At 43.1% G+C, this 12009-nt stretch overlaps 1 protein-coding gene across 1 annotated transcript in view; it reads right to left on the reverse strand.

The window, feature by feature from the left end:
• The window catches only part of LOC103118538 (proton-coupled amino acid transporter 1), a 58347-nt gene that overhangs the window by 17107 nt on the left and 29231 nt on the right, over window positions 1–12009 (reverse strand). The window contains exons 8-9 of the mRNA XM_007528767.3: window positions 4570–4668; window positions 750–916 (exon numbers count right to left, since the gene is read on the reverse strand). Coding sequence (XP_007528829.1) covers window positions 750–916; window positions 4570–4668 — 266 coding nt within the window. The remainder of the gene's footprint in view (window positions 1–749; window positions 917–4569; window positions 4669–12009) is intronic.

Below are 12009 nucleotides of genomic sequence, written 5' to 3' on the forward strand. Positions count from 1 at the left end.
TGGGAATCACTGGGCACTTGAAAGGTTAGCTTGTCCCACCCCAAAGCCTGACTTTCCCCACAGCTGCTCTGCATGGTGAAATTATCATCCTCAGATAGTACCACAGTGGTGAAATGACACACCAGAGACTCTCTCTGTTTCCCCAAGAGGTAGCACTAGGAGCTAAGGCACATGAGCTACACCCTCAGGTCCACAATGGGGAAAGGGGGAAAAAGGGGTGTCTGTCAGCAGCCAGCAGGGGCCAAATGCAGAACCGCCCCCATCTCCCCCATCTATTTGGAATGGTTTACAGTAAGCAGAGTGGATATGGGCCCTTTGACTTCAGGATTCCAGAGGAAAGGGGCTCTCAGTCAGATAGTCAGTGCATTTGGCAAAGCTCCCTCCTCCCCCCCAGCCCCAGGAATCCCCACCCAACAGAGAGCCAGTGTAGAAGCAGCCTCTGCACCCCTTCATCACCCAGAGCACCACAGAGCTCTAAGCTTGTACCATCCTGCAGGACTGTGGCAGGAGGAGGGCCAAGGCAGACAGTGTGTCATAGAGCTGAGATGTGTCAGTCACCAACAAGAAGAGATATGAACTGGGGTGGTGGAGTGGTACGGGGTTGGGGGTGGGGGGAAGAGAGGGGACAAACCAGTAAAGCAGAATGATTTGAGAGGAGGAGGAGGAGGAGGAGGAGGCAGAACCTTCAGTCTGACCCATTCATTTTAAAAACTACTCAGTGCTACCAGGCTTCCGTCCCCTTCACATACCAGCAGTTAGGCAGGTTGAGGGTGATGCTGCCCTGGATATTAGCTCCAAACTGCAGGTATCCCAGACACCCCAGGCTGATGTAGAGGACAGTGATGATGGCCATCCCCAGGTACAGGATGAGCGGGAATCTCTGTGGGTCCTTCATTTTGTTTTCAAGAGGCAGAACCTACATGGGGTGAGAACAGAGACGTAAAGAAAAAAAGCTACAATAATGGTATATGACAAATCTATGCTCAACAATTTGTTTGGCTTTGTATGTTAACTCTCTTTTCAGTCACCAGGTTCCAGATGCCATCAGGATGCCGGACAGGCTTCCCCGGACTGAAGACCGCACCAATGTGCCCTGGAGCTCCGCTTCCCTAGAGACCCATCCTACTAGGGAAAGAGAGAGGCAGACTGGGAGTATGGACTGACCAGTCAACGTCCATGTTCAGCGGGGAAGCAATTACAGAAGACCTTCCACCTTCTGTAACCCATGGTGACCCTGGGTCCATGCTCCCAGAGGGATAGAGAATGGGAAAGCTATCAGGGGAGGGGGTGGGATATGGAGATTGGGTGGTGGGAACTGTGTGGAGTTGTACCCCTCCTACCCTATGGATTTGTTATTTATCCTTTCTTAAATAAAAAAATAAATTAAAAAAATTTAAAAAAAAGAAAAATCTAGTGGCCTCAGATGAAAGTTGCTTCCTCATCCCAGCATTTCCCCCCAAAAGACCTGTCTTTTATTTTATTTTATATTTGTTTATTATTGGATAGAGACAGAAAGAAATTGAGAGGGTAGTGGGAGAAAGGGAGGGATAGAGAGATATCTGCAGCTCTGCTTCGCCACTTGTGAAGCTTTCCCCTTGAAGGTGGGGACCAGGGACTTGAACCTGGGTCCTCGCACACTGTAATGTGTGCACTTAATCAGGTGCGTCATCACCTGACTCAGGACCTGTCTTTTACAGACAGAATCAAGCTGGTCATTGGAGTCCTCTGGGTAAAGCTGCTGTGGGGGTGAGGAAGGAGGTGGGCAGCATCTCCCTGCCAGGCCAGCTCTCCACCTCCTACTGCTCCCCCCTTCAGGCTTGGAGTGCCCTTAGCCACAGGGAAGTCTGTGACCCTTTGGCCATGGGAGAACAAGTGCCAGGGTAACATAGGCTGGCTGTGCCCCGCCTGCACTCCCCGCTCAACTATCCTGCCAAAGAGGCAAGTGCTAGCCAGGAAAAAAGGCTACCTCAGTCTCAAAATCCAGTCCCTAGCTCAACAGTGGGAAAGGACAGCAGTGACAAGGTAAACCACTCCCAATTGGGGAAACTGAGGCACTGGGGTTCACTCAACAGGTTCAGGCAAGCTCTTTGCTGCAGGCATTTTTGTGAATGGTCATCAGGACAATTTTCAGGATAAGATAAAACTGTTGGGACTTTGTTAGAAAGTGAACCATTTATTTGGCTTTGTATGTTAACTCTTTTCAGTCACCAGGTTCCAGATGTCATCAGGATGCCGGCCAGGCTTCCCTGGACTGAAGACCCCACCAATGTGTCCTGGAGCTCTGCTTCCCCAGAGACCCATCCTACTAGGGAAAGAGAGAGGCAGACTGGGAGTATGGACCGACCAGTCAACACCCATGTTCAGCGGGGAAGCAATTACAGAAACCAGACCTTCTACCTTCTGCAATCCACAATGACCCTGGGTCCATGCTCCCAGAGGGATAGAGAATGGGAAAGCTATCAGGGGAGGGGGTGGGATATGGAGATTGGGTGGTGGGAATTGTGTGGAATTGTACCCCTCCTACCCTATGGTTTTGTTAATTAATCCTTTCTTAAATAAAAAAGAAAAAAAAAAAGCCAGGCTGAAAAAAAAAAGATAAAACCGTTCGTTGTCAGTTTGGTTTTAACTGATGCAGTATTTCCATTTATGATGTGAATCTTAGTTTCAGAACAGTATGGTGTGGACCTTGTGGACTATCACCTGCCAGCCCAAGAAGCCATCGCTAATGTTACTGAGAGACACTGATGCTGTGATGCATCTAGTTTTCATGTTAAACTCAGCATCTTTCAATATATTTTGTAAAAATGGCATGAGTTAAAAAGCTGCTGTGCCAAAATCAGCTACAGAAAGAATAAAGCCCCTGGAAGGTCCCTGGGAATTCCTAAGCTGCTTCATATATTGTATCTGCCAGCACTCAGTAAACTTTGGGTAGGTGGCTGAGAGTGGCTTACCAACGAATTTCAGGCTGGCATGTTGTCATCTAACTAGAGGGTTTTATCGTTCTATTTTCTATCACAATATTACCAGTTGATAACACTCATGATCTTAAGGCCGTGCCAAATTGTCGTTTTACAGAGAGAAGACTAAGATTTCTATCATATAAAATGGGAGTACTCTAGCAGCTGAAACCAAACTGTCAATACGTTTGACAATTCATAAGTATGCTTATAAGGGGTCTCTCTAGAACCTTGGGGGCAACAGGGCTTTGGGAGGTATGGAGAGCCCCAGAAATCTAGTAAATGTGTGAAAGAATCAGGTGTCCAGAATCCTTGTTTGAATCCTGGCTATGTGCCCTACTTTTGGCGTTAGGAAGCCTGGCTTCCCCCTGCAACCTGAGTGCAGGTTGGCTTCCCAACTGCATGGACCACTGTTCAGGCCTCAGGCCAGCAGCAAGGAAACCACCATGAGTGATTCAAGGTGATACATTTTTCCCAGGAATTAATGAGAAGTCCCAATAAGGGGCCAGGAAGTAGCGCATTGGGTTAAGTGTATGTGGTGTGAAGCAAGGACCAGTGTAAGGATCCCAGTTTGAGCCCCCGGCTCCTCACCTGCTGGGGGTCAATTCACAAGTGATGAAGCAGGTCTGTAGGTGTCTTTCTCTCCTCCTCTACCTTCCCCTCACCTCTCAATTTCTCTCTGTCCTATCCAACAGCAATAACAACAACAACAAAATGGAAAAAATGGCTGCCAGGAACACTGGATTTGTAGTGCAGGCACCAAGCCCCCCAGTGATAACACTGGAGGCAAGAAAAGAAAAGAAAAAAAACAAGACCCAATAAAGCACAGATGGCTCATAACCTTGGGACAGTAGCCCACATGCTACCAGGCAGGGGCATCGTGGAGATGTTAACACCTCAACACACCCTATAGCCCCGTGGCCCATGCCTCAGTGCACTAACAGAAATGTGTTCAACTTTGGGGCTAATGTGTCAGGTGACAGAGACTTCATATGGGAGCAAAGAGAACTTCCACAAAAGGAGGAGTGCCCTTCCATCCTCAAGACTTTTGGCCCCTAGAGCAAGCAATTTTCCTCTGAGCCATCTTATCAAAAGGTCAAAATCAAATTAGGTACCAATGCATGGCAGACTCTTCTCTTTAGGAGAACTGGGAAGAGATCAGGACAGTGATGCGGAGAGGTTCACTTGCACACAGGAAGTGCAGCGCCCCAATGTTCAAGGGTTTATAGTAACAATAATATTGGTAATTAAATTAAAATTCACACACCTCATTTCTTGCTCACAAGCTTGCTTTTCATAAATGTAGGCACAGGGGGATCCAAGGCCCAATCTCCACACAAGTCAAGTGGCTACTATGGCAGAGCAGCCGAGGCCAACCAAGTCTACCTGATTTAGGTTCATGTTCCTGGCTATTGAGTAAAAGTTGTGTGTGCCACAGAGTGGTATAGATACTCTGGAATCACAGTGTGCTTTCCTCATGCTGGACCTGGGAAACTGTGGGGCTCCCTGAACACCGTCTCTCATCTCAGGAGCATTTCTGAGAACATGTCCTTAAGATTCGTTACAGCAGCTTCCCAGGGAGCACTAGCCTGAAGCCCAGTTTAGAGCTTACCATGCCGATGCCTTCAAAGGCAAAAATGGCCGTGCCGAAGAACAGGGGATAGGTCTTCCACGAGGCCACCAGTGGGAGGCGGCGGGGGTCTGGGATCCTCTGAAAGACAAAGCAAAGCAAACTGGAGAGACTCTGCTAGGAGAAACCTGGCACCTGCAGATGATTTGGGGAGTGTGTGGTCTTTCTGCTTTCACCTTGCAGGGTGTTTGGGGAAGACATGTCTAGCCCAATACACATAGGAATGCAAATAGTGACCCAGAAGTGATGCAGTGGATTAAATATTGGACTCTCCTCAAGCATGAGGTTTTCTCAGTTCCATACTGGCATAGCATATGTCACAGTGATGCTCTGGTTCTCTCTTTTCCCTCTTCAACTCTTGCTAGTAAAACTTTAAAAGGAATGAGGAAGTAGATAGCATAATGTTATGCAAAGAGACTCTCATGCCTGAGGCTCTGAAGTCACAGGTTTAATCCCTCACATCACCATAAGCCAGAGCTCTGATTAAAAAAAAAAAAAGGAAATATTGGGCTGTTGGTAAAGTCATGATGTATTTTTAAAAATATTTCAAAGCACTTTAATAATTAGTACCATCCACACCTCCATCAAGCATAAAATATTACTAAAGACATACTGATTATTGAAAATATTTCAGAACTTCATAAGGATTTGTGTGTAAATTCTGTATCTTAAACTTTGTTTCTTTACTTTCCACCCATAAATGAGCTTAACTGTAAATTGTAAAGCTTAATTGTGATCAGTGTTTTTTTTTAATTTTTTAAATTTATTTTAAAAAGGAGACATTAACAAACCATAGGATAAGAGGAGTACAACTCCACACAATTCCCACCACCAGATCTCTGTATCCCATCCCCTCCCCTGATAGCTTTCCTATTCTTTATCCCTCTGGGAGTATGGACCCAAGGTCATTGTGGGATGCAGAAGGTAGAAGGTCTGGCTTCTGTAATTGCTTCCCTGCTGAATGTAGGCATTGACTGTTTGATCCATACTCCGAACCTGCCTCTCTCTTTCTTTAGTAGGGTGGGGCTCTGGGGAAGTGGAGCTCTAGGACACATTGGTGGGGTTGTCTGTCCAAGAAAGTCTGGTTGGCATCATGCTAGCATCTGGAACCTGGTGGCTGATGTATTTTTCTATGCAATATTACATCATGACTTTTCTAGCAACCCAATGATAAGGGTAGTCATGCTGTGGGATGGGAGAGAACCCTGGGGGTCAGAGGCCAGCACAATAGTCTTTCTGACTGAATGACCATCAGCAGCAGAACTTCTGCCAAGATGCACTGTCACTCTCAAGGCAAACAAAGCATGCAAAAGTCAAGAGCCAGGATAGGGAAGGAGTTCCTTTGGTGTGTCAGTGTCTGGCCAGTAAACATCAGAATGCACTGTGTTTGATTACAATGTTCAAAAGGAGGCCACTCCTTATCTTGTCTTGAGAATTCAAGGCAGTATTAAGAAACGGAAGTCCTACACCATTCTCAAGAAAGATAAATAAGCATATGAAAAAGATGGTGAAATAGGCTGTCTTAAAATACTACTCAGAGTCCAGAGTGCTAACCATTATACCATGGAACCTATTTTAAAATACTATTCATTAGTTTGTTTAGTTTTTCATTTTTCTTTCTTTCTTTCTTTTTTTTTTTACTTGAGAATAACTTAGTTCTGATTTAGTATGATGCTGGAGACTAAACTTGGGGCCTCTGAGTCTCAGGCACAAAAAACTACATATACCACCATCCTATCTCACTGGATATGCTAAAATACCAAAAGTGGACAAGAGAGGCAAAGCCAGATGCCTTTATCAGGATAATTCTTCAGATGAAAATGTGAGAGTGGTGTTAGCTACCCACTTTCATAGACTTGACTATGGTAAATACTGTCTGATCTACTTCCAACAAAGTAGAAGACAAGTAATTAATTAGTATGGGTTAAAAAAAGGTATGGCAATCAGACAAGAAAAAATATCAAAGGAATACAGATTGGAAAGGAAGAAATTAAATTATCAAAAGGAAGAAATTAAATTATCACTATTTGCTAATGATAAGATATCTAGAGAACCACAAAGACTTCACCTAAAAACTACTAGAAATAATAAATTCAGCAAATAGCAGAATACAAAATCAATACATATAAATTTGTATAGATAAGGAGTCATAGAAAAGGGAAGTGAAAGACTCAACCCCATTTACAATCAAACCCCAAAAAATAAAATACCATTGGGTGAGTTTCATGAAGGAAGGGAAGGACCATTACTCATTAAAAAAGGAAGAAAAATGGAACTTCAACTTCAGTTTATACTACAAAGCAACAGTAATTAAAACAGTGTGGTGCTGGACTAAAAATGGACACTTGGATAAACGGAACAGAGTCAAGAGTCCAGTAATGAGAACTATAAGGAGAATCACAGGACATTGTTAAAAGAAAAATAGCAGGACACACAGAAATAGAAGAACAGTTCTTGCTCTTGAATTGGAAAAATAAACATTATTAAAAGGTTTTCCTACCTGTAATACCTACCAAGATCCCAGTAACACTTTTCAAGGAAACTGAACAAATGGTCCAAAAATTTGTGTGGAACCACAAAAAAGCAAACAATCAAGCATGAATAGCTAAAGCACTTCATAGCTAATATTCATATCAGGGCCATAATAAAAAAAATGCCTGGTACCAGGACTAAAATAGACACAATGACCAGTGGAATAGAATTGAGAGCCCAGCAATAACCCCCATACCTACTGAAATCTAATCTTTGACAAAGGTGCCCAGATTATTAAATAGGAAAAGGAGAATCTCTTCGACAAATGGTGTTAGAAAAATTGGGTTGAAACATGCAGAAGAATGATACTAACCACTACATCTCACCAAAAACAAAACGTAAAATGCAAACAGATCAAGGACTTGGATGTTAGGCCAGAAACTATCAAATACTTAGAGGAAAATATTAGCAACACTCTGTTCCATCTATTCCATCTAATTTTTTTGAGGGGTACAGTATTTTTTTTTCAGGCCTTTGAAGGGCCACCTTTCTTTCTTTCTTTTTTTTTCTTTTTTAATTTCTTTATTGGGGAATTAATGTTTCACATTCAACAGTAAATAAAATAGTTTGTACATGCATAACATTCCCCAGTTTCCCATATAACAATACAACCCCCACTAGGTCCTCTGTCATCCTTCTTGGACCTGTATTCTCCACACCCACCCACCTCTTTTACTTTGGTGCGATATGTGTACAGTATTTTTTTTATATGTTTGTTATTATTTATAAAATGGAAATACTGACAAGACCATAGGATAAGAAGCGTACACTTCCACACAATTCCCACCACCAGAACTCCTCCCATCCCCTTACTTAAAAGCTTTCCTATTCTTTATCCCTCTGGGAGTATGGACCCAGGATCATTATGGGCTGCAGAAGGTGGAAGGTCTAGCTTCTGTAATTGCTTCTATGCTGAATGTGGACATTGGCAGGTTAATCCAGACCCCCAGTCTGTCTCTCTCTTTCCCTAGTGGGGCAGGGCTCTGGGGAGGCAGGGTTCCAGGACACATTGGTAGGGTCGTCTGCCCAGAGAAGTCAAGCTATTCCATTTAAATTTTATAGGCATCTCCAATGAAACAAATCCAGTTCCATAGAAGACTAAACCAAAAATAAACCAATGAGACTACATCAAATTAAAACGCTTCTGCACAGCAAAAGAAATCACCACCCAAATAAAAAGACCCCTTATAGAATAGGAAAAGATCTTTACATGCCATACATCTGACAAGAGGCTAATAACCAAAATATATGAAGAGTTCACCAAAATTCAGCAACAAGAAAACATGACCCTATCCAAAAATGGGAAGAGGGTATGAACAGAATAGTCACCAAAGGAGAGATCCAAAAGGCCAGCAAACATATGAAAAAATGCTCCAAGTCATTGATTGAGCACTGAGACTATTATCATAGGTGTGGCATTTAATAATCAGTCTCATTATTACAACAACAAGAAAATAAATAATCCCACCCATAAATGGGGAGAGGACATGAACAGAATATTCACCACAGAAGAGATCTGAAAGGCCAACAAACATGAAAAAATGCTCCAAGTCTTTGACTGTCAGAGAAATGCAAATAAAGACAATAATGAGATACCACTTTACTCCTGTGAGAATGTCATACATCAGAAAAGGTAGCAAATACTGGAGAGGTTGTGGGGACACAGGAATCCTCCTGCACTGCTGGTGGGAATGTAAATTGGTCCAACCTCTATGGAGAATAGTCTGGAGAACTCTCAGAAGGCTAGAACTGGACCTATCCTATGACCCTGCAATTCCTCTCCTGGGGATATATCCTAAGGAACCAAAAATACCCATTCAAAAAGATCTTTGTATACCTATGTTCATAGCAGCACAATTTGTAATAGCCAAAACCTGGAAGCAACCCAGGTGTCCAATAACAGATGAATGGTTGAGCAAGTTGTGGTATATATATACAATGGACTACTACTCAGCTATTAAAAATGGTGGATTCATTTTCTTCATCTCATCTTGGATGGAGCTTGAAGGAATCATTAGTTAAGTGAGATAAACCAGAAAGAAAAGGATTAGTATGGAATGATCTCACTCATAGACAGAAATTGAAAAATAAGAACAGAAGGGAAAACAAAGTGGACCAAAGTACAGGATTCTGGGCTGGTGGGGAGCATTCAGGTCTTGGAACATGATGGTGGAGGAAGACCTAACTGGGGGTTAGAGTGTTATGTGGAAAACTGAGAAATGTTACATATGTACAAACTACTGTATTTTACTATTGACTGTAAGCCATTAATCCCCCCTCCCCAGCTAAGGAAAAAAATCATCAAGGGACTGTATGGTGATGCACCTGGTTGAGAACATACATGTTACAATGGAAAGGACCCAAGTTCAAGTCTCTAGTCCCCACCTGCAGGGGCAGGGAAGTTTCATAGTTGATGAAGCAGTGCTGCAGGTATCTCTTTCTCTCTCCTCCTCTATTACCCCTTACCCCTCAATTTCTCTCTATCAGATAAATACATAAGATAAAAAACAGAAGCAAACAAATTATCTTTGAGAAATGGGACAGTGGGGACACAGAACTTTGGTGGTGGGTGTGGTGTGGTACTATACATTTTAATCTTACAGTCTTGTAGCCCACTATTAATCACAGACAAAAAACAGGGGGAAAGGCATGAACTAACAAATAAAAAGTCATATTCCTTTACTAAGTAATAAGGTATCCAGAAATTTAAGTCAAGTAGAATAAGAATCAAACAAAGAAGCTAAGCAAAGCAATTTGACAGAACAAAAGAAAGCAATCTTTATCTTAAACTAGCCAAGCTGAATGGTTTAGTGCACATCAACTATTCCACACGACATTATGGACTAAGTGAAAAGTGAAAATTGTGGCCTGAGAAGTTGTGCAGTCAACAGAGTGACAGACTTGCAGGTATGGGACCCCCAAGGTCTATCCTGACATTATATATGCCAGAGTGGGAGGTAGAGCTGCATAAACATGATAGTGGATTAACTAACAATGGTAGAATTTTTTTGTTGTTGTTTGTTTTTACACCAGAGTACTGTTCAGCTCTGGTTTATGGTAGTGCAGGGGATTGAACCTGGGACTTTGGAGCCTCAGGTGTGAGAATCTCTTTGCATAACCATTATGCTATCTACCTCCACCCAAGAGAGAGAGAATTTCCTGCTGGTGGCTGCTTCTAGAAGTCAGACATGACAGCTTTGGAATGTTTATGCAAATATCATAATGAATAAAGCTGTCTCTTCATTTATCTTTATTTATTTAAAATATATCTTTATTTTGTCTTTATTTCTTTAAATACTTAAAATATTTATTTATTTATGAGATAGAGAAAAAGGCAGATAAAAAACCAGAACATCACTCTGGCACATGCAATGCCAGGGATAAAACTCAGGATCTCATGCTTTAGAGTCCAATGCTTTACCCACTGTGCCACCTTCTGGGTTGCAATATATTATTTACCTCATATGAGATACAGTGTCACATGAGGGGGGGAAGGCTTGGTGGTGGTGTACCTGGTTGAGTGCACACATTACAGTGCACAAGGACATGGGTTCAAGTCCCCAGTCCCCACCGGTAGGAGGAAAGCTTCATGAGTGGTGAAGCAGGGCTGCAGTGCTCGCTCTCTCTCTCTCTCCCTCTCCCTCTCCCTCTCCCTCCTCTTCCCTCCTTCCCTCTCCCTCTTTCTCTTTCTCTGTCTCCCCCTTCCTCTCAATTTCTATCTTTATCCAATAAATACATAATTTAAAAAAAATTTAAAAAGAGAGAAAGAGAGGGGGGGTAGGGAGAGGGAGAGAAATACCAGCTCAAGCCAGTTCTCCAGCTGCTAGAAAATGACAGGCAGATATGTCAGCAATGAGCCTTTCTCTGCAAAACTGTGCTTTTAGATGCACCCATAGTAGCCCTGAAGGGGCAGAGCTGTGGGCTTCCTATGTAGACTGGCCTCTGGACATTCTGACAACTAGACTTAGGGCCATGCCCCATCCAGTTTGGGTTAGTCTAAGTGCCTGCACAGTGAACCAGTGTGTAAGCTCCCTGTCTCTGGCTTCCTCAAAGCATGAAACTAGATCTACCTTTCCTCAGGCCCAAATGAACATGCCAGGAGGGGACAGTAGCTCTCCGAGGCCAAAACCTATGTGCATATAGATCTCTAGTCCTGGATAGACTAGGGGATGCTTCTCTTATGTCTGAAATCACAATTCTGTAGAAAATGGCTTCAAAGCTACTATGACTAACTTCAAGGACCAGTTAACTGCAGGAAATGTTCATGAATACATGAATCTATCATTGTTAACCTACCATTGTGTTCCCCAGCTCTGCCTCCCACTGCCTCCTAATGAGTCTGTGCCAGTGGTGGGAGGCAGGTGTGTGAGTAGGGGTCTGTATAACACTGAAGAATGGCTATGGAAAAGGCAAGTCACCAATGCCAAGAATTCACAATTATGCCTTTGGACAGTATCTAGAAGCATTTGTACCTATCCACCAAAGAAGGGCAGAACATCATCCATACTATCACGCTAAAATAATAGAAAAACCACACATGTCCCAACAGTCTGAGGAGGACAGGGTTCAAGAAAGAGGGTACCTCCATTCTCCGGGAGACTGTGAGCAATTTAAAAGAACAAAGTTGAATCAGGTGTCTCTACTGGGAAACTTCTCTGGGGTTCTGCCAAAAAAAAAAAAAAACCTAAGTAGATGAAAACTACATATAATTTTTTAAAGCTGTGTTGTAAGAGGTCTGGGCAGTGGCACACCTGGCATAGTGCATATATTATGGTGTGGAAGGACCCAGGTTCAAATCTCCAGTCCCCACCTGTGGGGGGGGGGGAGCTTCATGATCAGTGTTGCAGGTGTCTTTCACTCCCTCTCTACTCCTTCCCTCTTAATTTCTGT

This window comes from Erinaceus europaeus, chromosome 9 (genome assembly GCF_950295315.1).
Source record: "Erinaceus europaeus chromosome 9, mEriEur2.1, whole genome shotgun sequence".
Classification (NCBI taxonomy): domain Eukaryota; kingdom Metazoa; phylum Chordata; class Mammalia; order Eulipotyphla; family Erinaceidae; genus Erinaceus; species Erinaceus europaeus.